Source organism: Dromiciops gliroides, chromosome 3 (assembly GCF_019393635.1).
Source record: "Dromiciops gliroides isolate mDroGli1 chromosome 3, mDroGli1.pri, whole genome shotgun sequence".
NCBI classification, from domain to species: domain Eukaryota; kingdom Metazoa; phylum Chordata; class Mammalia; order Microbiotheria; family Microbiotheriidae; genus Dromiciops; species Dromiciops gliroides.
This window is the reverse complement of record NC_057863.1, coordinates 354688430-354714854: the sequence shown is the minus strand read 5'-3', so window position 1 is coordinate 354714854 and position 26425 is coordinate 354688430. Positions and strand designations below refer to the sequence as shown.

At 42.4% G+C, this 26425-nt stretch overlaps 1 protein-coding gene across 1 annotated transcript in view; it reads left to right on the top strand.

Annotated features, from left to right (window-relative positions):
- SORL1 (sortilin related receptor 1) overlaps positions 1 to 26425 on the top strand; it is a 217857-nt gene that overhangs the window by 67702 nt on the left and 123730 nt on the right. Inside the window, exons 7-11 of the mRNA XM_043991946.1 lie at positions 7927 to 8028; positions 9140 to 9309; positions 16897 to 17089; positions 19783 to 19900; positions 20076 to 20149. Of these exons, the coding sequence (XP_043847881.1) occupies positions 7927 to 8028; positions 9140 to 9309; positions 16897 to 17089; positions 19783 to 19900; positions 20076 to 20149 (657 nt within the window). The remainder of the gene's footprint in view (positions 1 to 7926; positions 8029 to 9139; positions 9310 to 16896; positions 17090 to 19782; positions 19901 to 20075; positions 20150 to 26425) is intronic.

Here is a 26425-nt window from a genome sequence, read left to right as displayed (position 1 = left end):
AGTTCTGACATCAGGTATTGACACTGGGACTTTCTTATCACTTCTAAAATGAGGATAATGGGGAATAGGTAGGGGAGGGAATAAACATTTATATAGCACCCACTCTGTGCCAGGCACTGGGCCAAACACTTTTTATAGCAATTATCTTATTTGATCTTCATAGTAACCCTGAGATGTAGGTGCTATTATTATCCCTGTTTTGCTGTTGAGGAAACTGAGCCAAAAAAAAAAAGTGACTTGTCCAGGGTCACATAGCTAATAAGTATCTGAGATTGTGATTTGAACTTGGATCTTCCTGACCCTAGCCTCAGTGCTCTATGTGCTGCACCACCAGCTTTCTCTACCATAAAACCTACTTTTGAGAATTGTTGTGAAGAAAGTGCTTTGCAAATTTAATAGAGCCCATAAAGAGGAGTTTTTAATCTGTTGGTTTCACTGTTGTTTCCTTGAGCTTCATCAGGTGGATTTCTTTAGAGCTCCAGAAGTAAGCTAATTGACTTAGCTGATTGAATTTGTAGACATTAATGTAGACATTGTCCAGTGGGAGTTAGTGCCATAAGTAAAACATCCCAGTATTTAAGCTGCTAGCTTCCATGCCAGTAAGTAGAGGAACTGTCAACTCTCCTTGCCCTTTGTTTGATCAACCTTGTAACCAGATGTTACAGTGAAAAACTCACTTAAAATACCTGTGGCTGGTTATTAACCATCACATGACTTGTGTCTTTCAGTTTTATTTCTTATCAGATAATTCAGTCATGTGCCAGTCCCTGTGCCAGGCAGTGGGGAAAGAAGTGCTGAGAATGAAATCATGCCTCCTCACATTGAGGTGCTGTTCTAATGGAGGAGACAACCAGTACATATAAAAATCTATGCTGTGAAAATATAAAGTTCCCTCTACAAAGTGGTGAAATCCAAGGTAGTTTGGGAGGGAGGCAGTGGCAGTTGGGTGAGTCGGAAAAGGCTTCATGCAGAAGATGGTGTTTGAGTTTCATGTTAAAGGAAGAGAGAGACTATTATGAGGTAGAAAGGTAAGGAAGGAACGCAATCCAGGTATAGGGGGATAGTTGCTGAAAGGGCACATGCAGATGCAGGGCACATGATGCACATGCAGACGGCAGATGCAAGGTCATGAGTGAAGAACAGGGAGAAGAACAGTTTGGCTGACTGCCAGTGCAGAAGGGTGAGTAATGCTCTCTGAGTCTGGAAAGGTAGGTTTGGGTGAGGTGAGGAAGGACTTAAAAATCTAATCAAAGGGGTTTATGTTTTATCCTAAATATGAGGTCACATGGTTGGATCTGCACCAAAGGAAAATTACTTTGGCAGCAATGTGTGGGATAGACTGGAAGGGTAAAAGACTTGAGGCTAGAGACAAATTAGGAGACTGCTGTAATCATCTAGGAGAGAGGTATGTGAATGGAGAGAAAGAACTGGCTCTTATTGTTGTCCTGATGACAGATTAGACATTAGATTAGAGGTGGAGAATGATGAATCTGCCAGGATGATGCTGAGCTCATGGACCTAGGAGTCTAGAAGGATAGTGGTATCTTCAAAGAAATAAGGAAATTTAGAAGAAAGGAACGTTCAAGGGAGAAAGATAATGAATTCACTTGTAGAAATGTAGAGTTTGAGATATCTCCAGGATATCCAGTTTGAAATGAACAGTAGATAACTGGTGATACCATGATCGAAGCCTAGGTGAGAGGCTGTATATGTGTTACATATACATATGTGACACATACCTAAACATGGACACATAAATTCATATACGCATATCAATATATTGTAGACACACACGAACATATGCACCTACATGTATGTGTAGATATGTGTATGTAATGTATGTTGATGAGTATATACACATTTGTGTAATGCATATATGCATACTTACATCTATCTGTGAGTAATCTGCAAAGAGAATCAAACCTAAACCCACAGGAGCTGATGAAGATGCCAAGAAAATATATAGAGGGCGAAGAAATCTATCTCTATCTTTATGTCTTCATCTGCATCCATCTATCTATCCCTCTGTCATCTACATCTATATCTATCATTTATGTCTATATAGATAGAGAATTTATTAAGCAATTACTGTGGGCCAAGCCCTGTGATAATTGTTATAGATGCAAATACAAGCAAAGAAAATAATTCCTGGGGCAGCTAGATGGTACAGTGGATAAAGCACCAGCCCTGGATTCAGGAGGACCTGTGTTCAAATCCAGCCTTGGACCCTTGACACTTACTAGCTGTGTGACCCTGGGCAAGTCACTTAACCCTCATTGCCCCACAAAAAGAAAGAAAGAAAGAAAGAAAGAAAGAAAGAAAGAAAGAAAGAAAGAAAGAAAGAAAGAAAGAAAGAAAGAAAAAGAAAATAACTTTTACCCTCAAGGAGCTTATACTCCAATGGGAAGACAACACATATAAGGGAGTTGGAAAGTGGTAGGGAAGAAGAGAGGAAGAGCAGGGTGAAGAGCAGGGTACAGGACAGGCAGGACCTTGGAGGAGACACACGGTTATGGGGTATCATATGGATGACAAGGCAGTGAAAGAGTCTGAGAAGGACCAGTCAGATAGGTAGGAGGAGAACTGAAAGAGAGCAGTGTAATGAAAACCCAGAAAGGAGAAAACAGGAGAGGGTGGTCAGCAGCATCAAATGCAGCAAGACCCTCAGGTCTGGCAGTTAAACTATCATTGGCAACTCCGGAGAGAACAATTTCAGGGAAGTGATGCAGTCAGAAGCCAGACTGCAAAGAGTTAAGGAGTGAGTGTGGTGAGGGAAGAGGGGATGGCTTTTCCCAGGAGTTTTACTGAGAAAGGGAGGAGAGATGGAGGATGCTAACTGGAGGAGATTGTAGGATCTCTTTTTTAGAAAAGGAGAGACATGTTTGAAGGAAACAGGAGGGAGCCAGTGGGGGTAGAGGGGGACAGAGAGAGAGACAGACAGACAGAGAGACAGAGACTGACTCTGAATGCAGTGTGCTGAAGAAGATGAGATCTAACATACACACAGAGGCCTTGGCAAGGAGACTGGGGGAAAGAGAGAGGGAGTTGATGTCCGGAGGTCTTGAGATGACGTGAATGAGAGATTGAGGGAGCTCGGGTCAGATGGCGGCTTATGACAGTCAGAAGACAAGCGACAGGACCCTCCAGAACTGCCTGGCTTGTCTTCCTGGGATCTTGGCAGCTTCTCTCTTTGCTCTCCATTTGAGGCCTTTTCTCCATTGGATCCAATTCAGGACAGAGCGTGTTAGGAACCTCTAAACAGTTCATCTGCTTCCTGACACAGTTAACAGGGTAGCAGTTGAAGTCAGCCATGGTTTACATAGCCAGGCTTTTATTTATTTATATGATTGGTAGCAAGTGAAGAAGAACCAAGCAGCCTTGTGGTTGGGGGGGGGTGCAGATAAGGGAGAGGGCTTCTTCTTTCTTTTTCATCCCCCCCCCAAGACAAGGAAGAAACATTCGTGGTGAAGTAGAGATGGGGGATGGCCAGAGGAAATAGAGGCTCCTGTTTTCTGCTTTTTGCAGGGTTTTTGAAAACTATCTGCCCTAGGAAAGTTGTGTGGTAGCCAGGCCATTTGCATCGGCCTCAGCCCTGTCTTCCTAACTGCTCCCTCCCCCTCCTCCTCCTGCTGCGGACATGCCCTCAGTCTCCTGTTCTCTCTGTTATCAGCCTCAGAACACATGCATGCACCTACAGCAGCAGAGAGACTCACGGTCATCTCCCTCAGGGGCAAGGAAGTCAGCTTTTATTGATGACAATGACAGGTGGTGAACAGATATAATGAAATCTGCCACATGCATTTCTAAGTTGTGATACAAAATAGAGGGAGGGATGGGCCTGTGATTTTATAGGTATCGGGAGCTCCCACATGAGGAAGCCTCTCCCCACTAATGCAGATTATTAGTACCTTCTTTGCAATTTGTAGTCCTGGAGAGTTGTATCTAACAGTGAAAGTTGCAGTGATTCCCCCAAGGTTTCACAGCCAGTATATGTCAGGGGCAGGACTTGAACCCAGGTTTTTGAGGTTGGCTATTAGCCAGCTACTAGCCATATTACTTCTTGTTGGGATACAAAGAGCCAGGACATCCTGAGCAATATACTTTTTGATGCTCACAGTTCGTCTTCATTTAAGCTTGCTATATTTGGTTTCTCTATTTTTTTTAAGACATCAGATTTTCATGACTTTTCACTTCTAAGTAATGTTGGGTGAGGGGCTTTTCTCCCCGAATTTGCCCCACCTATCCAAAGGACACTTTTCCAAAGGTCTGTTTGGAACCCCCTCATCTATCCCCCCTATCCCAAATCTGGTCCTATTTAAAGTTTGTGGCAAAGAGCCTTGGACTTGGAATCAGAAGATTTAGATTCATACCCAAGCTTTGATACAGCTTTGAGCAAGTCATTATTTCAACTTCTCTGAGCCCTCGGTTTCCTCATCTGTAAAATGGGGGAAATAATAGGTGTGTTATCTACTACACATAGCATTGTTATGAGGAAGGCACATTGTAAAACTCCAAACTGTATAAATGTGAGAGGTTATTCTCTCTCTCTCTCTCTCTCTCTCTCTCTCTCTCTCTCTCTCTCTCTCTCTCTCTCTCTCATATATCACATAATTGATTGCAAAGCTTTTAATAAATAGTTTTGGATTACTCATGCTTCCTTCCATGAGCATGGATGATCAGGATTTGCTGCAAGACTTCTTCATGTGGTACAAATAATAATCCTTTTTTCAGTTGCTTCTGTACCTACCTATCTGGAGTTCACCTATTCAGCATCTTTAGACTGCCCTGTTGGCTGGTTCATACTATGGCCTTTATTAGATCTTTCATTTTAGATGAGGTACTCATATACCTTTTGATTTTTATACCAGATTTATTTCAATCCCATGTGCTGTGCCACAGAGTTCACTCCCCTCTGTGGAAACTGTACAGAAATGGGAGCCCCCTCTTGGTACCCTTGAATGTTTACTTTCCTAGCTGCCCATATCCCCTTGCCACCAGTCCTCAGCTCTCATTTTAGTATGGGAAAAAAAAACCAAGCAAAACCCCAAGCCTTGTATGTAGCACTGTATCTGTGATTTCATCCCAGATGAGGAAACTCCTTTTTTCTGCAGCATCTAGTCTTAGAGAGTTACCTAGAACACCAAGAGGTTAAGGGGCTTGCCCAGGGTCACAAAGCTAGTTTGTGTCAAAAGCAGCACTTGAACCCAGGTCTTCCTGGACCTGAGGCCAGCTTTCTATCCATTGTACCATGATACCTCTATCTATGGCTCTATCAATCTAAAGAATGGTTTTCCTAAAGGGATGTGTCTAATGGAGGTTAAAAGAAACAGACTTAAGTTAAGCCTTCAATTTCTCCCTCTGCCTTGCTCTTTGCTCACAGCCTACTAACATGTTCATCTCCCCAATGGTGTTTTTTTTTTTTCAGTACTTTCAAGGGTCTGAGATTGCATCGATGGGAGTGTTCCCTCCCTAGATAGAGATTGTAACCTGTTTACAACTTAGTAGGCAGTATTTGAGAGCTGATACAACTTCACAATTCATTATTTTGATCCCATTCTTGGGGTGAACCTCTTCAAATTCAGCTGGGCTAGTCCTTGGATGACAGACCTAGAGTCCATCACCAGACGTCTTCTCTATGCCATCTTTTTTTTTTTTTTTTTTAGTGAGTCAATTGGGCTTAAGTGACTTGCCCAGGGTCACACAGCTAGTAAGTGTTAAGTGTCTGAGGCTGGATTTGAACTCAGGTACTCCTGACTCCAGGGCCGGTGCTCTATCCACTGCGCCATCTAGCTGCCCCTTCTCTATGCCATCTTGGTATGCTAGAACTTGTGAGCCATTGTCATAGCCGGCGAGGACTGAGGTTCCTTTAAAAATATTTTAAAATCCCAAACCTGCTACCCCCTTTCTCTATACTTCCCACCTCTCAATTTCATTTCACTTCCAGGCTTATGCAATTGACTCCTCTTGAACTCTATACCCACTTTCTTCACTTCCTTATGATTTATTCCCAAACCCTCTGTGATTTAGCTTCCATATCTACCATTAAAAACCTTCTGATTGCCATATCCAGTGGCTCTTTCTTAGTTCTCCTCTTCCTTGATTCTTGTATGGCATTTGGTATTGTTGACTACTTCCTCCTTCTGGATACTTTCCTTTCCATTGGTTTCCATGACGTTGCCTTCTCCTGGTTGCCTCTGCCTTTCTGAGCACTCCTGTTTTACACAGTTTGAGAACCGGGACCTCGGTGGCCATCCAGTGCAATATATAACTGAAAAATAATTCCATCTATAGTGTGCCCCAACTTAATGGCCACCTAGCCCTTGCTTAAAAACCATCAATGATAGGAAACTCTCCGCTGACCAAAGCAGGCCATCCATTTCACTTTAAAAACTCTACATCTTGTCTGTTCATAGCTAGAATTACTGAGAACTTTTTTTTTTCTTTACATGAAACTAATTTTGCTTTTATGTAATTTCCCCCCATTGTTCCTCATTTGCTCTCTGGGGCCAAACTGAACTAATCTAACTCCTCCCCAAGGTGATAACCCTTTAGGCATTTGAAGACAGCAATCAAGTGATCTTCCTCGGGCTTAAACTTGAGATCCTTTACCAAAATTGATGCCCTCCAGCTTTTTTTTCTTACATATATTATCAAATGAAACAACATTCTGTTTCAGTCAACAAACATTTCTCAAGCAACTACTTGAGCCAAGCACTGGGGATAGAAGTACAAAGAATAAAGTGATCCCATACATTCTAACTGGGAAGGAGGTCTCAAGTATACATAAAAATTTATGAAGCATAAATGTAAATTTTATATACATACATATATACACACATACATATATTAGTTAAATATGAGGTAATCTGGGAGGGAGGACACTAGCAGCCTGAGTGAGATATAAAGACTTCCTTCAGGTGCTTGATGGTGTCTGATCTGGATTTTAAAGGAAGAGAGGGATTCTTTGTTGTGGAAGTGTTGAGGGAGTGCTTTCTAGGCCCAAAGGACAGTCTGTTCAAAGGCATGGAGGTGTAGGATAGAATGTCTTGTCTAAGGAACTAAGGCCAGCTTGGCTGGATCACTTAGTGCCAGAGGGAGAGGCTGGAAAGATAGGCTGGGATCAAGTTGTGTAGGGCCTTAAAAGCTAAATAGAGGCATTTATATTTTATTCTAAAGCCAATAGGAGGCCAGTAGAAGGCCAGTAGAGTTTTTTAAATAGGGAGTTACATGGCTGGATCTCTGTTAAAGGAAAATTACTTTGGCACTATAGTTTCAGAATCTCAGCATCATCCTAGACCCTACGTATCTTTTTTTTTGGGGGGGGGCAGTATCACACCATGTGTCTGAGATAGAATTTGACCTCAGATCTTTGACTTCATGTTCACAGTTAAGTGTGCATAGAGTGAGTGTGAGATACATGTGTGAATGACTGTATTCTGGAGTAAAAAAAAAAAATTGTCTAATCTGTAGTACTTTCTCCTTTGTCATTAGTGTTAGTTATTGTGAAGGAACACTACAATTCTGTTTGATCATAAATTATTCAGAGACCCTTTTAGTGATACTGGGCACTACTCATGTATGCCTGGTCATTTTATGTGACTCTAGTTTTCATATCTTCCACTCAGTAAACTCAGGGCCCGTCTTGGATTTTCCTGGAATTCTGAGGATATAAATGGTGAACATAGGCTGTTCTTCAAATCAGAAATGACCAAAGAAAAATTGTATCCCCCTGGTGTACTTTTATGTATGAAATCATGGGCACCACCATCCTCCCTATTACCCCTTGCCCTCTATTGCAAGCCTTCTACCTAGGGAATGCTATACCTAGGGAAATACAGAGTTGGAATGGCTTGCCCTCTCACTGCTTGTAAGAGTGGCTCTGATCTGATGTAATTAATTGAAGCTCTTTCTTTCTCTCCCTGGCAGCATCTCTCGGGCAGTCAGCAGCAGTCTTCTGTCCAGCTCTGGGTCTCTTTTGGCCGAAAGCCCATGCGAGCTGCCCAGTTTGTCACCAGGCATCCCATCAATGTGAGTGGAATTGGCTTGCCCTGGGAAGGGGAGTGTCCGTTCACTCACCTGCTCCTGTCATGTTTCCCGTGGTTGGAGGAGAGGTTGGCGATGCCCGGGGATGGCCCTTGTGGTTGGAGATGTTGGGGAGGCTCTGCGCACTGTGACTCAGGGCCTTGTTTGCTCAGGGTCATTTGCCTGTTTTCAGCCTTGGAGCTGGATCTGACCTGACATCTTTATGGCCTCAAGTAGAAGAAGGTTGGGCCAGGCATGTAGTGCCACGGAGTCAGTCAGCCAATTATCAAGGGACAGGGAGTCAAGACAAATAAACACACATTTTTGAAGAACCTGCTTCACACCAAGCTCTAAGTACTGGTCCTTGAGGGAACTGCTGGTAGAGTTGAGACAAAAATAGATATAAAAACAATCAGCAGATGATGTCATTGAGGGATCAAATGCATGATACAAACTATAAGGCCTAAAGAACTTATCGAGTGCAAACACCATCATGGGCTAAGCTGAGGAAAGGGTTCTTGGAGGCAGGAGCATTGGATGTGGGCTTTGCAGTATAGGTGGTAGATTAGCAAAAGGATAAGAAGATGCAAGGGGTACATTTCAGGCAAGGGGAGTTTGGCTCTAGCAGCTTTTGATCCAGCAGGATTTTTCTGTATTTGGCTCCTTAGGAATTAGGATTTAGGAGTAAATTGTTGTTCATTTCCAAATTATCCACACCTCCTCCCCAACCCCACCACCTCAATCCTTAGCTTCCTTTTGTGTGGTCCTTTGGGGACTATTAGTGCCACCTGAAATTCAGATGAATGTATTTTTGTTCCTGGACAGCTGTTTTGGTAAGATTATATATGGGGAGAGAGAAATCAAAGGGGGTTTGGGAGGATAACCTATGGATTCACCAGCCTGGAGGACCCTTCTGCAAGCCTGGTTAGCCTTAGTTTCTCCTTCCCTTTCCTATCTAGTCCCAGCAGGACCAAGGGGTCGAAACAAGAGCACAAGAGCTGGGGGGATATGTGTGCTTGCCTCTGGCCACTGCCACCCACAGAGCACTTGGTCCTTTTGGGTCCAGTTTTGGGGCAAGCAGATTTTCCTGACCTATTTCTTGGCTTTGTTCCCAAAGGAGTATTACATCGCGGATGCCTCAGAAGACCAGGTGTTTGTGTGTGTCAGTCACAGCAACAACCGCACCAACTTGTACATCTCTGAGGCAGAGGGACTAAAATTCTCCCTGTCCTTGGAGAATGTCCTGTATTACAGTCCTGGAGGAGCAGGCAGTGACACCTTGGTGAGGTAAGATGATGGCCACACCTTCCCTCCACCCTCCCTAACCTGCCTCTCCCCACCCTAAATCCTTGGCCAAGAAATCTCTTTGAGGTTTAGGGCTATGTCAACATAGGCAGGCATATTAACATTGAAGTGGATTCTTTGAAGTCACTTAGTTGTTTGGTTTGGTTTTGGTTTTTGGGTCTGTACAGCCAGAATGTGGGGGAAAAACATTTGGAAGACAACAGCAGATAAAGGCAGATCAGTATTGTGGGTATGACTTGCTTACAGGTAGCTTGTATTAAATTAAAGCCTCTATTTCTTCTTTAAATTAAAATTTTGGGGAAGGGGGGATGAGGTGGAGTCCAGATTTGTGGTTTCACTGGTTTTGGGGAACTCCCTGTGTAGAACAGCCTACCAACAATGCAGAGCAACAGCTTGTTTTCAGTTTATATTCGGGGAGAATCTTTGAATCCTTGGTTTCCTTCAAGCTTCAGGTCAAGAACCATTTTCTGTGATAGTTTTTCTACTTCAGATGCCCCCCCCCCCCGGCATTCTGTCCCCCCCCCCATTATCTTGTATTCATTTTGTATCATTAATAGAATATGACCACATTAAAATCAAGGATTATTTTACTTCTGTCTGGCACATAGTGCTGCACTTGGTAATTAATAAATGTTTGTTGATTGGTTGATTGATCAGTTGAAAGAGTTGCCTGAAATACCGAGTTAAGTGACTTGTCCTTGGTCACACAGCTTAGGTATATTAAAGGAGGAACTTGAACTCAGTCTTCCTGATTCTAAACACAACTCTATCCATTGCCATTTATTTAATTAGAGTAGTTAATAAATATTTATAAACCTTCCTTGAACCTCCTCTCAATAATAACCTCTTTTAGGCCTCATGTAGTATATTGTCTCAAATTTCTCTCTCTCTCTCTCTCTCTCTCTCTCTCTCTCTCTCTCTCTCTCTCTCTCTCTCCCTCCCTTCCTCCCTCCCTTCCTCTCTCCCTCCCTCCTTCTGTCCATCTGTCCTTCCCTCCCTCCTTCCTTCTTTCCTTCCTTCTTTCCTTCCTTCCTTCCTTCCTTCCTTCCTTCCTTCCTTCCTTCCTTCCTTCCTTCCTTCCTTCCTTCCTTCCTTCCTTCCTTCCTTCCTTCCTCCCTCCCTCCCTCCCTCTCCCTTCTTCTATCTTTCATTTTAGTTTTCTGATGCACTTATTATATATTCTAGTTTTCTGTGCCTTCCATGAGACTAAATTCCAAGGAGGCTATGACCAATGTTTTACCTAAATCTCTTTCTTTTGTAGTGGTTAGAACAGTTCTCTGCATACCACAGGCATTACAAAAATATTGATTGAATTGAATTTATTCAGTATGCCTTTTCTGTGCAAGAGAAGCTTGGACTACCTGGCTTATACTTCATAAGCTTATTATCCTCATGCAGACCACCAACAGACTGCCTTGGCTGACTGTGTCTTTATCCTCTTTTGCTATGAGGTTTATGGCTTCTTTTCTGGTCTTCCTGATAATAGCCTAGGTAACTGGAAGGCTCCTAGTGATCTCAATGAAAACAGGAAGTTTGTAGGAAGAGAGTTTGGGTTTTTCTCACTTCTGAAATGATGAGGACCTCTCTGTCTCTCCATCTTCTTCCTCCCCTTCCGCCTCTCCCTCTCCCTCTCCCCCTCCCTCCCCCTCCCTCTCTGTTTCCCTCTTCTATCCTCTTACAAGGTGTAGGTTGAATAATGTTCTAAGAAAGGAGGCTAAGAAGGAGTAGTCAGACCTGAAGGAGGAGACTCAGCAGAGAGCAAAGTCATGGAAATCAGAGAAAAGAGTAGCTAGGAGATGGGCTGATTGACATTGTCACAGGCTGACGAGGGTTCAAGGATGAGGACTGCCTCAATATGTTGGGTTTAGTAATCAAACAATCACTGGTGATCTTGGGACAAAGAACTCCAGCTGAGTTGTAGCATTGGAAGACAGATCTTCAGGGGCTGAGACATGAGTAGGAGGTGAGGAAGTGGAAGCAATGAGTATAAACAGCTTTTTATGGAGAAGAGTATGAAAGGGAAGAATATATAGGAAATATATTGAGGGAAAGCAGGTGGCACAGAAAAGAGGCCTGGATACCAAATCCACCTCTATCATTTAATGTTTGTGTAGCCTTGGGCAGGTCACTTAACATCTGCATCTTAGTTTCCCCATCTATTAAATGAGTGTGTGATTAGAGCTAATGATTAAAGTTTCTTCTAGCTGGTCTCTGTAATCCTGTAAGTATCAGATGATGATCTTTTAAGGACTTGGGAAGGGGTAGATAGGAGGAGTGAGATTTAGACATCTCTGCCACCTCTCTGAGTCTTAGTTTCCTCATTTGTAAAATGGTGACAATAATGCCTTATAGTATTACAGGTTTGTTTTGGGGGCTCCAGTGAGAGAACATATTTAAAGTACTTTGCAAATTCTAAGCAAAGTGTCATGTAACAATGTGGGGGCCATGAAAAATTTGGCAACAGTGAAAGATTATGTATGCCTATTTTATGTACCTATATACCCAGAGTCATGTAAAAATTTCTTGGACAAAAAAGGGTGTTGAGTGAAAAAGGTTTAAGAAGCCCTGGTCTAAAGTACCAGACATCATTTGTGGCACAGAGTGTTGGGCTTGGAGTCAGCTTTGGGTTCAGAGCTTTTCTGTCTAACCTTTTCTCCTGTGACCCTGGGTAAACTACCTTACTGCTTCAGGCACCTCTCTGGGACTTATCTGTGGAATCATAGAAGGCCTTTTGTCAGTGGAGGGAGACCTTTGAGACAGGAGTCCTTTTCATGCTGGCAAAATCAGAGAGCCTTGGTGTATGCTTATATTAATGTCAGTTATTATTCCTCCTCCTCCTTGAAGCAGCAAGAAAAGAGAGAAGCTATGAAAGAGAGAATCTGGAGAAGTCAGGTGACTTATCCAAGATCACACAATCAGTAGCAGAGTTGGAATCAGAGCCTTGCGCACCTGTTTCTCAGCCCAGTGCTTCTCTACTCCTGCCTCGATGCTGTTACAAAGCAGCCCATCTCATTATCAATCTTACTTTCTCCCAGTCTCTTTTCTCTTAGGGCTTGGGTCTGTTCTGATTGGTACATTTGGGTGGCAAGTCATAGAGAGATGCCTTTTGTTAGGGTAGAAAGGGCACTGGTTGTGTGGTCAGAGGAACTAGGTTAGAGGTGTCCTTGTGGTTCTGGGCTCCAGCTTCTCTCTCTGGGCTGATGACATGTTACTCCCTGATCACCCTTTCTGGCTTTCAGTGACACTGACCCACTCCAAGTCCCTGGTCTACAACATTCCGTCTCCTGACTCACCGTCTTCCATACCTGAAATCCTCTCTTCTCCTCACTTTTCCCTTTGGGGATCCCTAGCTTCCTTCAAGACTTAGCTAAAAGAGGTCTTTTCTGATTCCTCCAGTTATTACTGTCCCCCACCTCCTCAGATTACTATGTATTTATGTGGCATTTGCTTATTAATATTAAACATCCCCACCCAAAGTTCACACACACACACACACACACACACACACGTATACACAGAGTAGAATATATACTCCTGGAAGAAGAAGCTGTTTTCATTTTTTGCCTTTGTATCTCCAGTGCCTGGAGTACTGCCTGGTCGGTGGGAGGTGAAATGGGCCTGGACCTGTGATTTCATTGTGATAAAGAACTCCCAGTGAGGGGAATTTCCTGGACCAGAGCAGATTACTACTTGCTCAGCAATGTAAATCCTTGGAATGTTGTCTGGGCCGCTGAGAAGTTTAAGTGACTCATCCAGGATCACCCAGACAGTTACAGGGGGGATTTGAACCCAGGTCTTTCATACCTCGAGTCTGGCTCATTGTTTTCTCTGCCAAGCTACCTGATCCAAGCACTTAATAATGTTTGAATTGAATCGTGTGAGGTTGTGTCATTTTCTTTGAAACTGAAGGAGATTAGACTGGGCAGTCTTTGAAGATCTTTTCCAGTTCTCAACCCTGTGTTCTTGGGTTGGAGGGCTCCCTTATGATGTTGAAACAGGACCTATTTGAAGTGGTAGATGCCAAAGGATTCCGAGCTCTGTGGGAGGACAGAGTCTCATAGCTGGTCACTGGGAACAGCGCTGCTTTAACTAATTCTTTTAAAATTTCAGGAAAGGGCTTTTCAACAATGTCACAAGGTGGGTGCCTGCTGAATACCGTGCTTACGGTTAGCAACATTTGGAAATTGAGGTGTTGGGAGAACAGCCGTACTGAGGAATCATTAGGCCCCAGTGAAGATGCATGGTTGAATTGTTAAGAAGGTGGAAGGCTGGCTGCACTTGGCTGTTGACAACTCGCTAGGGCTGGATCCGGCAGGCAGTGCATCTGAGGGCAGCCTGCAGGGCAGTGAGCCGCATAGCAACTACCCTTGCCGAGAGGCACGCTGGGAGGCCCTAAGGAGAGTGCTGCAAACAAGGGCAGACGGGGATGAAATGGAAAAAATAACCCCTCACCCTGCACGTAGGATGAGGCCAGGGATTTCATAGAAGAGAGAGGCAGGGGCAAAGAAAAGAGAAGTGGAAGGATGGTTTGGGAGAAAAGTGGAAAGTTACGAGAACGTGTTTGTGCTTGGAAAGGAAGGAGAGCCAGCTTGGGGAATCTGACCTGGGGAAAGGGGTGGGGCTTGTTTTAATTAGGGAGACTCAGACCTCTCTGACACTTGGAATAAGCTGTTCAACTTGAAGCAAATCGATTCATGATGATAGAATAAAATAAAACAGGTTGGAACAGCAAGATTTTAAACCTTGAGTAGAATCCAAGGAAGGTAAATGGACAAAAATAACTGAGCTACACTGTCTCTCCCTTGCACACACCCTGCCTTTAAAGGGAAAAAAAAAACACCCTCATTTTGTGTAATATTTAGGCTGTAGCTTCTGCGTTTTATCTAGGACTTTAGTATTTAGTCTATGCATATTAAGACAGGTCTGTGACTCTTGGTCTCTATTTCCCTCCTCCTTCCTTAGATAGAGAAAGCCTTTTGGTTAAAGCAAATGTCGTAGAATTTCCCTGTGCCTGAAGGTTGGCACGGCATCTATCAATTGCTAAAGAAATTTTTATGGTCAGATTTTATGTTTGTTTGTTTTTGGTTTTTTTGCGGGGCAGTGGGGGTTAAGTGACTTGCCCAGGGTCACACAGCTGGTAAGTGTCAAGTGTCTGAGGTCGGATTTGAACTCAGGTACTCCTGAGTCCAGGGCCAGTGCTCTATCCACTGCGCCACCTAGCCGCCCCCTATGGTCAGATTTTAATTTGTATTGTTTTACCTAGACCTGTGATTTCATTGGGATAGGGAACTTTGAATGAGGAATTCTTGTTACCAGTACATATCAGCACAATCTCTAGGGCACTGAGAATAATCACTAATAATAGCTAACATTCATATAGCACTGACTATGTGATGGGCACTGTGCTAAATACTTTATAGTTATTATTTCATTTGATCCTCACAACAACCTGGAGAGGTAGGTGCTGTTTTGACCCCCCCATTTTACAGATGAGGAAACTGAGGCAGGCATAGGTGAAGTGCCTTGGCCAGGGTCACATAAATAGCATCTTCTGCCGTATTTGAACTCAGGTCTTCCTGACTCAAAGGCGAACTTCCTATTTACTATACCACATGGCCTCTCATATTCAAACAGTTGGGGGGGGGCATAAAAAGCAAAACATTTTTCATCTTAAACTATTAGTAAAGTAGCTCTGAACCCCCCAGACTAAAAATATAAAAGTATTCCAGAATGTGTACCTGAAATATATGTGTGCCAGTCTCACCGGATTGTGATGATTATAATCTGTGCCCTAATTTAGGATGAAACTGCTTTCCAAATGTAAAGCACCACAGTGAAACTCATTATATCCTGGCTGAGCTAGCCACAAGGGGAAGGGAGACAGGGCCATGAGATCCACTTATGACCAATAGGTGTCTGATTGCTTTGTATTGTTCAGCACTGTGTGCCACCCTAAGCCTTGGACAGCCACAGTCCTTCTGGTAAAATGGCGAACTAGTAGTTCTTAGCATCTGCCCATCAGAGCCTTGGGCACTGCCATCGGATCAGACATAAGACATAACCCAAGAGCACCTGGGTCTTGCCATCTCTCTCCTGCTTTGTATTTTTTGGGGGTTTTGTTTTTTGTTTTTTGTATTTTTTGCAGGGCATTGAGGGTTAAGTGACTTGCCCAGGGTCACACAGCTAGTAAGTGTTAAGTGTCTGAGGTCAGATTTGAACACAGGTCCTCCTGAATCCAGGGCCAGTGCTTTATCCACTGCACCACCCAGCTGCCCCCTCATGCTTTGTATCTTAATGACTCTCAGACCTCTTTATCCATCCTGTAATGGAGCTCTTTGATATGTGGCCTCCTCAAGGTATAGTGTGACCTCCTTGAGAGTAGGGGTTATTGTGTCCCCTGGGCTGTAACAACAGCACTGGGTACCTAATGAGTGCTTAAGAATGCTTTTTAAAAATTCATTTATTCATTCCTTGTAGAGCAAACTTTGCTAGTGCTGATTCCACAAGATAGGGGAAATAAATTATTCCCCTCCAGTCTTCAGCACAAATCCTTGGAGAGGTTTCTTTAGAGCTGTAAGTTAGAGAATCAGATTGAGTGTCTCAACAGTGGCAGTTCAGACTTCAAGCCCTTTCTTTTCTTTTCTTTTCTTTTCTTTTCTTTTCTTTTCTTTCTTCTTCTTTTTTTTTTTTTTTTTTTGCAGGGCAATGAGGGTTAAGTGACTTGCCCAGGGTCACACAGCTAGTTAAGTGTCAAGTGTCTGAGGCTGGATTTGAACTCAGGTCCTCCTGAATCCAAGGCCAGTGCTTTATCCACTGCGCCACCTAGCTGCTCCCAAAATATATTCACCACCAAGCCCTTTCTGAACATCAGTGTTGATCTAGGTGTCAGGAAACCTAGTTTATCCTAAGCGTAGAGCATTAGAGAATTTTGCTAGTGAACAAATGATGGTGTTTCTTTGCTCTGTTTTTGCATCCTGATGATGATGATATTATTATAACAACTCATGTTTCTATAACTCTTTGGTCACAACTGTATGAGTTGTATTATTATCTCTTTTCTGGATGAGGAAACTGAGACTCAAAGGAGTTGAGTGACTTGTCCAAAGCCATACAGCTAATAAATATCTATGCCAGAATGAGTTCAATTAAACTGACATTCATTAGATGTCTACTATATGTCGGGCACTGTCCTAGGTGCTGACACCAAAAGGGCAAAAATTAAACTGACTTTGCCCTCAAGGAGCTTATGTTATTTTGGGGTGAGAATAGCCTCGAGGTAGAAAATTAGACAAAAAATAAGTACAAAGTAATTTCTTCTTGGCGGGGGGGGGGGGGCATCAAAATAAGCTAGGAGGTAAGAGGTAGCAAATTACAAATCTCCTGACTCCAGAGCCAGTGCCCTTCCTATTATTTTCTCTGCTTCTAGTCTTTTGTCTCAGAGGTTTCTGCAGAGCTTCTGATTGGATCAGCATCCTTCAGCATCTGAAAAAATAAAATTACCCCATGTTTTTTAGTGCTAATCAAATAGGTTTTCCATTTTTCAGCTCTATTCACTTTCTCTGATTGTAGGTACTTTGCAAATGAACCCTTTGCTGATTTTCACCGAGTGGAAGGTGTCCAAGGGGTTTACATTGCCACCCTGATTAATGGGTCTTTGAGTGAAGAGAATATGAGGTCGGTCATCACCTTTGACAAAGGAGGAACCTGGGAATTCCTTCAGGCTCCAGCCTTCACTGAATATGGAGAAAAAATCGACTGTGAGGTATCAATTGCTTAATCTTGTTTTCTGTGTTCACAAGGAGAAAAATGACTATAAACTACAGTGGTTTGCCTCTTCTCACCTTTAAAGGGGAAAATGCGAATTAGAAAAAACAAGGTGATGTAATAGAGGAACTCCATTAATATTACACAGTGGCAGCTTTTATCAGCACATAGTACTGTATTGATTATAATTTCTTACATAATTTCTTTGACAATTTGGTAGTTACATCCATAGGTTAGAATTCTTTTTTACAATTTGTCTTGCCTGAGATAGGTATCTCAGAGCCACGCCTCTGTGCTATGCCTTCTCCCCATGAGAAGTCCAAGGATTTCTCTCTTGGTTTCCTTTCCCTAGCACCCTAAATAAACTATTGTTTTATTCTAATTGGAAAAAAGCAATTTGTCTTGCCTATGATCCCCATCTGTCTTATTTTCTCAGAAAATTACCCATTAAGTTTTTTAAGCTTTATTGATGCTTTAGATTTCTTTTTTTATATCACTTTCATTTTCCATTATTCTGCTCCTCCTTCATGTTCCCTTGTAACAAAAAAAAAGTCAAAGAAACAGATATATTGACTATGTCTGACAACACATGCCTCATCCTCTCCCCATAGTCCACCACCTCTCTGCTAAAGCCATATCTCATCATCACTCCTTTAGAATCACAATTGGTCATCGCACTGATCTTAATTAATTCTGACGTCTTTTCATGTTGCTTTTCTTTAGATTATTGTAAACATTCTATACATTTTAAATCTTGCTCCTGTTTATTCTCAACTCAAATGAGTCTTGCCAAATTTTGTCGAATTTCTCATATTTATCTTACAGTCCAATAATATTCCAATCCAGACATCCAGTTTGATATGCCTTTCCCCAGAGGGCATCTACTTTGTTTCCATTTTTGACCATCCCAAAATATTTTGAATATTTTGGCGTATGTCACCAACTAAGTTTTAGTAGCAAGATTTCTCCTTGGTGGCCTTCCTTCACCACTTCTTTATCTACAGATTTTTTGCCTCCCTATCTTCCCTACTCCCTTCCATATAATGCTGGTCTTTGCAGGGTGGCAGTGGGGAGTCTGGGTATCACTCCCCTTACCCCAGCTCTGTACATAAGAGTCTGGGGCAGTGGGATGAGCTAGGCAAGAAAGAACGAGGAGAAACATAATTCAATACATGCTTCAAGAAAGCAAATGCATTTCCATTTGAAAATGTCATTCTATTTAGAGAGATATCATTTATATGCATGTGCTCATGTTCACATGGCCTCCTCCTAACTTCACATACCTGAATGTGTGGCCCTTTGGAAATTCCTAATAAAGACCTTGCCTCCTCAAAATCTGTACCCCGTTCTTTCCAATTCACTGGGCACCAGGTCCCAATCCATCATTGTGGTGTCTTACAGAACAGAAAAGACCTATGGTAACTTCCAGCAGACCCTTCTAGGTTTTAGGGATTGGAAGAGACTGAGCCCTGCTTGGGAAAAACACTGTTGCTATCTTTAAAGTTCAGCTAAGGTAAAAGTCCCTCACTTCTGCCCCCTAAATTGTCTTGCTTTTCTTCTGACAATTGTATTTACTTAAGAACTGCAAGGTTGACCATTAATCAGCTTTAGTTTCTATTTGTGATGTCTAACAGTGAAAGCCAGAATGTGTAGGAGCAGTTAAAATCCAATTGCCCTAGGATATGGGAAAGCCATAAATGAGTAGACTTCCTTGCAGGTGAAGTAAAAAAATTATGAGCCTAGAAAAAAAAGGGATTTAGCAAATAAATATTTCTTTGAGATCCATTTCAAGTTGCTTCAGTTTTTATTCCCTAGTGATAAAGTTGGCAAGTTGAATAGTCATTGGTGAGACCTTTTTGAAACAAGAATTTGTAGATCAGGAAATTCTTGCTCTGTGCTCTGGTTATTACCTGCACTGTAAACACAGATTCAGTTTTTGTAGCTAGATATTCTAGGCTCTCCCTGGCATCTGTTGCCTCGGCAATGATCTTTAGGACTGGGTTATTGTTATGTGTGCTTAGCAAAATGCCCTGTTTTGATTTTGTCCTTTGCCCTTTTCTGGCAAGAAAGCCTAAGGTCATAAACCCGTGAGATATGGCAGTTTTGAAGAACTTGAAAGCCTCTCATTAAAAAGTTTGCTCCTTATGCAGCATGCTTTAATTTTTAATCCTTTGCAAAAAGGGTGCACTTTGTGCAGGGAACTGAATCTCCTGTGTTGGCCTGTGGGGTAATTTATCAGGCAGGGCCTTTCTTGGTTTTCATTCTGTCACTGTCAGAAGGACTTAAATCACATTTAAAAACCTGTCTCCACTGACTTGGAAAATAAGGACTATGGAATCATTTCATTTTCCTTTAGTTCCAAGCCACTTAAGAAGTTATCTGAGGCAGAAATGGTGAGAATTATATTCCTCTCTCTTCTTTAGTTGCTGGTGATTGCTAATTGCTGTTCTTTGAGATTCTCTTTGAGAAGGTAATCTTCCCCACCCACCACCGCAGGGGAGGAAGTGGCCCACTCTCCTCTTCAGCTTGAGAAATGTGGAGCATATCAGACTTTGAGTCTGATTTTCTTTAAGTGAATTCTTTTCCTTCTCTGTCTGGCCATGGTGCCTTTACACAGTGGGCTCAGTCTTCAGTAGGAAATCGAAGCCTTTTATCAGACACTAACAGGTATTTGGAACTTTTGTCTCGAAGCTTTCTCAGGGCTGCTCCCTCCACTTGGCCCAGCGCCTTAGTCAGCTGTTGAACTTCCAGCTCCGGAGAATGCCCATCCTCTCTAAGGAGTCAGCTCCCGGACTCATTGTTGCCACTGGTATGTCCACGTTTACCTTGGAATGTAAACTGCAAATGGGTTCAGACTGTTTTTTGATGTGTTCTTCATAAGAGTGATGGTGTTGAGAAGTATGATGAATTTGCTTGTTGGATGAGATGATTGGCTACCTTGAACATTTTGAGAATTAAAAACCATTCTTTTCTTCCCACTTTAGGTTCAGTTGGAAAGAACATGGCAAGCAAGACTAATGTGTATATCTCTAGCAGTGCTGGAGCCAGGTGGAGAGAGGTCAGAATCTTTCCTTTATTTCAGCCTTTGGTTTGTCTTTGATCTGGGAGGATGGGCCATCCATTTGGATTCCCAAAACATTCAAGACACTCCAATGTAAAAAAGGTTAAAGATAGAGTAAAGTGACCCTGGGCAAGTCACTTAACCCTCATTGCGCCCCCCCCCCCAAAATAGAGTGAAGTGAACTGATGTTACTCATAGCTGCCACTTATATAGTGCTTTAAGGTTTGCAAAGCTCCTTACATACATTAACTCATTTTATCTGTCCCCATTTTATAAATGAAGAAATGGATGTTCAGAAAACAATTTGCCCAGTCATGTGGTTACTGAATACGTGAGGCAAGATTTGAACCCAGGTCTTCTGACTCAAGTGTACTACTTTCCCTACTCACAGTGCTAATTGGCTTATAAAATGGAGAAAGTGTTAATAATTCAGAATAACTTAGAAGTCTGTTGTATGTGTGTGTATGTGTATGTGTTGTTGTACTCATGGGATCAAAGACCATGGAACTGAAAAGAACTTTGTTGTTGTTGTTCAGTAATTTCAGTTGTGTCTGCCCCTTCTTGACCCCATTTAGGATTTTCTTGGCAAAGATACTAGAGTAATTTGCCATTTCCTTCTTCAGCTCATTTTACAGATTAGGAAACGGAGGCAACCAGGGTAAGTGACTTTCCCAGGGTCACACAGCTAGTAAGTGTCTGAGGCTAGATTTGAACTCAGGAAGATGAGTCTTTCTGCTTTCAGGCTGGCACTCTATCCACCACAGCCCCTAGCTGGCCTTGGAAAGGGCCCTAGATAACCTCTAATCTTAGAGTCCTTAACCTTTATTTTATGGGCACAAACACAGGTTGTTCTAACATATGACACTGTATCATAACTACATCAGCACTGTTCAAAACCAAAGGGTTTTTGTTTTCTTCCTGTGAATCACTTTGATTATAATCTTTCTTTTCACCCCAGTAGAATATGATAGAATATAAGCTCCTTGAGATCAGTCACTGGTACCATTTACTCCCAAAGCCTGGCATGTCACAAAGGCATGTTGAATGAACGTTCGATCCTTCATGGGATTGTGAGGCTCTGTAAAGCTCACCTCACAGCACTTTCAGGTAGCTGGTTCTAAATAAGTATTGGAAATTGAAGCTTAAATGTCTGCAACCATGTAAACATTATTTTACCAGCCTACCCAATTTTTACTGTTACTTAAGAATGCCATAGGGAAAACGCATCTGATTTCCTTAAGCCCACTGTACCCCTTTAGTGAACAACAAGAACCAGTCTTCATATAGCACTTTTCATATATTACCTCATTTGATTCTCACTTTGGTGTCGATTGTGAGACATGGGAGATGCTGGCACAGATGGCATGCCCACATCAAAGAAGGCTCCGTGCTCGATGAGCAAAGCAGAATTGCAGTAGCACAAAGGAAACATGAGATGTGCAAATCTGGAGACATCTCCATACCAAATGTTCATACGGTTATTTGTGCCCAACCTGTGGTAGAGCCTTCTGTGCTTATGTTAGACTGATCAGCCTCAGGCGAACACAGCATACCTTGATCTGACATCATGATGTTATTGGTACTTTTTGAGTATGAATGACAAACAATGAATGAATGATTATCACTTTCATCCTCTGATATGAGTACAAAAGCTATTACCTGGATTTTACAAATATGGAAACTGATGATCAGAGAGGTTAAGTAAACTTGTTCTTTGTCACTCAGCCAGAGTGTCAGAGGCATAATTTGAACCCCGGTCTTCTCGACTCACAGTGTAGCCCTCTACTACTAAATCTTGCACAACTCAGCGTGAAGTAACAACCACCATTCATTTATTGAGCATTTTTCATATGCTCTGCTTAGGACTTTGTGGGACACCAGAGAAATAAAAGATCTGGTTTCTGCCCTTAAGCAGTTGACAGTCTAGCTAGGGAGATAAAATACAACACATAGGATTGGGTTTTAGGATTACAGATTTAGATCTGGAAGGGAATTTAAAGATTATGTAATCTAGCTCTCTTATCTTGCAGATAAAGAAACTGAGGCCCTGTGAAATTAAGTGATCTGATGAAGGTCATGCAGGTAGAAAGTGAAGAAGGCAGAATTTGAATCCAGGTTTTCTCATTTTAGAGTCAAAGACTTCCCACTACACTAACATAATAGTTTAAATTTGATAATGACCACTAATGTATTAATCTATAATATTAATAGCAATAGGTGACAGCTATAGAGCTCTTAAAGCACTTAATAATAGTTAATGTTTATATAGTGCCTAGTGTGTTCCAGGCACTGTGCTAAGCACTTTATAAATATTATCTCATCTTATTCTCACAGCAAACCTAGAAGTTGTGTCATTCAGTCATTTCAGTCATGTCTAACTCTTTGTGACTACATTTTGGGGTTTTCTTGGCAAACATACTGGAGTGGTTTGCCATTTCCTTCTCCAGCTCATTTTACAGATGAGGAAACTGAGGCAAACATAGTTAAGTGACTTGCCCAAGGTCACAGACCTTGTAAGTAAATGAGGCTGGATTTGAACTCCAGTCTTCCTGATTCCAAGCTTGGTTCTCTAAATACTGCCCCACCAGCTGACTTGCAGCATTCTTTGGCCCCTCACAACAACCTTTTGATAGGTACTAATTAACAGATCAGGGAACAGAGAGGTTAGGGACTGGCCTAGGGTCACTCAGCCAGCACATTTCTCACAACAACACCGTGAAGTAGGTAGTCATCTGATATGGAGCTGAAAGAGACCATAGAGCTTGTCTAATCCAAGCTTCTCAGTGAACAGCCTGAGAAATTGAAGTCCCAGGTCACTTAAATAGGAAGTGGAGCTCAGAGTTGAGCTCAGTCCTCATTTCTTTTTATTTCAGTGTTTTCTTTTTTTAACAAAGGGATAAAAGCTTTTTTTATTAATTTAGCTTGTTATGTGTGCACATTTCTTTTTTTGTTTTTTTTTTATTTAAAAAATGTTTTAAAGACTTTTTAGTCCTCATTTCACTGAAGCACATCACCTCTCTCAAGACAGTTTTATCTCCCTGAGCTCAGTTTCCTCACCTGCAAAATGTTACCTCGCTAGCTCTAAATTTGTGATTCTGTGGTCATTCAGTGAAAAATTGTGTGGTCTAGACACTGCATGCGCCTGCAAAGAACTCAGAGGAGCACCATCAGCCAGGGCTGGAACGACACGCGCATGCACACACAACACAGCAGAACCAGGAACATTTGACAGATCTCTGTGTTGGCCTTGCCCAGACCCCCGGGGATGATTCAGCAAGCTGCTTTCTCTTTCCCTGGTGTTGTATATTCCTTTTGAAATTGGGTGTTCTCTCCTCTGGCCAGGCTTGTGGTTTGCTTGTATGTTCTGATGTTGGTGTAATCTGGTATTTGGACATCTGCAAGCAATTTCCTTTTGTGAAGAAAGAGGTATCTTTCCCCTCCCATCAAAGTGCTGTGGTCTGGTGAATTCTGGGCCAGCTACAAGTGTCTCACTCCATGTTGTTTTGATTTCTCCAATAAGGAGCATTTGTACGAAGGGACTTTATTCATAGACGCAGAGAGCCCAGAGCTGGGGGATGGGGGTGGGGAGCAAAAGTATGAGATTGCATTTGTTTGGGAGGAAGACTTCCAGAGTACAGACTTTTCTTATGAGGTGGTTTAGTACAATGAATAGGCAAAGAGGTGGACAGAGATTTATTTTAAAAGGCAGTGTGGTGTGTAAATGTTCAATCAGCAAGCATTTATTAAGTGCCTACTGCATGTCAGGCTATATGCTAGAGACAGGCAGGCCCTGCTCCCTTACCTGAAAGAAAGGATGAAAAAGACTTTATTAAGTATTACTATATGCAAAGCCGTCTGCTAAGTGCTGGGAATACAAATAGAAAAGCAAGGCAGTTCCTGTTCTCAAGGAGCTCATATTCTTTTTTTTTTTATCTTACATATAAGGTATTTTATTTTTTCCGTTACATGTAAAGATAGTTCTCAACTTTTGTTTATAAGGAGCTCATATTCTAATTGGGATGTATATACATCATCAATGGAAGCTTTCAGCTGTGAGTCAGATGGGAAGGTCCCATGATCCTTCGGGTGCAGAGGCAAAGCAGATGCTAATTTGGCTCCTTTAATGTCATTTCCATTAATAAAATCCCATCACTTTCTGATGTTGAACCATTTGGCAGTGCCTAGGACTTTGGTGGCAAAATCTTTCTTTTCTGGGTCTTCAGGGGCTGCAGAAGCAGTGGCCTCAGTGCATCTTTACAAGGGTTGCTTCCCAGGATGATGGCCAAGGGCACTGTGTGGCAGGCATTGCCACCCCCAAGACTCTTAGGTTCAAGATCCTGGGCTGTCACCATCAGAGTTGATTGGTAGGGATGGCTGGCCCTTTCTCCACAATAGCTGTTTCCCTGCCTGATGGCTGTGAGGGCCTGCTTGGAAGCAGGACTCTTGGTCTGAGTGGGCTGCCACTCCTAAGTTTCCCTCCTCTGCTTTTTTCTCAGACTAATGAAATCTCATACGTTAGCTTCCCCTTCCTCAACCCTTTGCTCTCTGTGTCTGTACGTAAAGTCCCTTTGTATAATGGCTGCCCATCTACCTGTTGGTGGTATTTATTGCCTGGGCCCCTTCTCCACAATGATTTCTCCCCTCAGTAATGACCACAGGAGCTGAGTTGGAAGTGGTTCTAGTGGTTTGGGGGCTCAGAATCAGTTGGTTGGCAGTTGTGGTAATGCCTAGCCCTTCTTGATGGGACTTTCTTCTGTGGATGACTGGGCTGTAATAACCTTTTCTGCGTCTTAGTTGACTCACCTGAAATAGGAATAAAATACCTTATCTGCGTAAGCATAGGTGAGAGTTCTGGGTGTGTATGTGTGTACACTACAGCTAGGCCAGATAATCCCTTCCAGTTCTGTGGACTATGATTCTAGGAAATGCATTCTTATGACTTAGTTAGAAAGAGAAAAAAGAAAAATATAATATTCCATCTTACCTGTTATAGAAGGAAAGGAAGTGGTAACAGTAGTAATAACAATAACAGCTAGCACTTTTATAGTGTTTTTAAGTTTACAGAGATCCTCACAACAGTCATGAGAGGTGGGTGCTATTATTGGCCCCATTTTATAGGTGAGGAAACTGAAGTAAGCAGAAGTAGAGAGGCTGGATTTGAGCTCAGATATCCCTCCTTCCAGGCCCAGGTCTGTAATTGCTGCACCACCCAGCTGCCTAGTCTTAACATAAAGGTATTTGTCTCATGGGATAAGGCCCTCCAAACAAGAACTCCAGGAGGGATGAAAGGGTCATTTACATCGCCATCAACAAGTATTGATTAGGGGCAGCTAGGTGGCGCAGTGGATAGAGCACCGGCTCTGGAGTCAGGAGGATCTGAGTTCAAATCTGGCCTCAGACACTTAACACTTACTAGCTGTGTGACCTTAGGCAAGCTACTTAACCCCAATTGCCTCACTAAAAACAAAACAAAACAAACAAACAAAAAAAAGAAGCATTGATTAATTATCATAGCTAATCAGTAATTGCAAAGCATTGCCACATATTGCAATTCATCATGTGAATATTATTCAGATTTTTCAAATGAGGAAATGGAGGGTCAGAGTGGTTTATTGACACATAACTGTTAAATGGTAGAACCAGGAGCTCTGCCTCTGAGTCTAGTGCTTGTATTCTTGCATTGTGCCATGGTGTCTGCCTATATATGGTGAAATAGAGAAGAAAACAGCACAGTTCCTGGTTCTGAGAGAAACTTTGCCTTCGAAGAGAGTCAGCCCTGACACAGATCACATATTGACACACAGACCTTGGCTCTGATGTAAACAAGTGGATAACATATTATACCACATATGTTGTGTTTGTGGCCTAAGTAGGAGGAATGAGAATTGTGTGTTGAGGTGGGTTGGAGAAGGCTTCAAGGAAGAGATGCACTTTCCAGACCTGCTTTATTAAAAGAAAGATTGAGAACACATTGTCAGTAAGCAACTGAAGTGATAAAAGAGTATATTAATATAGGAATGTTAGCCTTAGTCCCATTTGTTTACCTTTTAACCCTACAGTCAGTCAATCAATCAACAAGAATTTATTAAGCACTTACTCTATACTAGGTACTGTGCTAGCCACAGGGGATGGGATACAGCCACGAAGGATGAAACAATCCTTACTTGAAAATTCACACACACACACACACACACACACACACACACACACACACACACACACACACGATGGAGATGGAGAAGAGCAGAGAGAGGACCAGTTTGGCCCGATTGT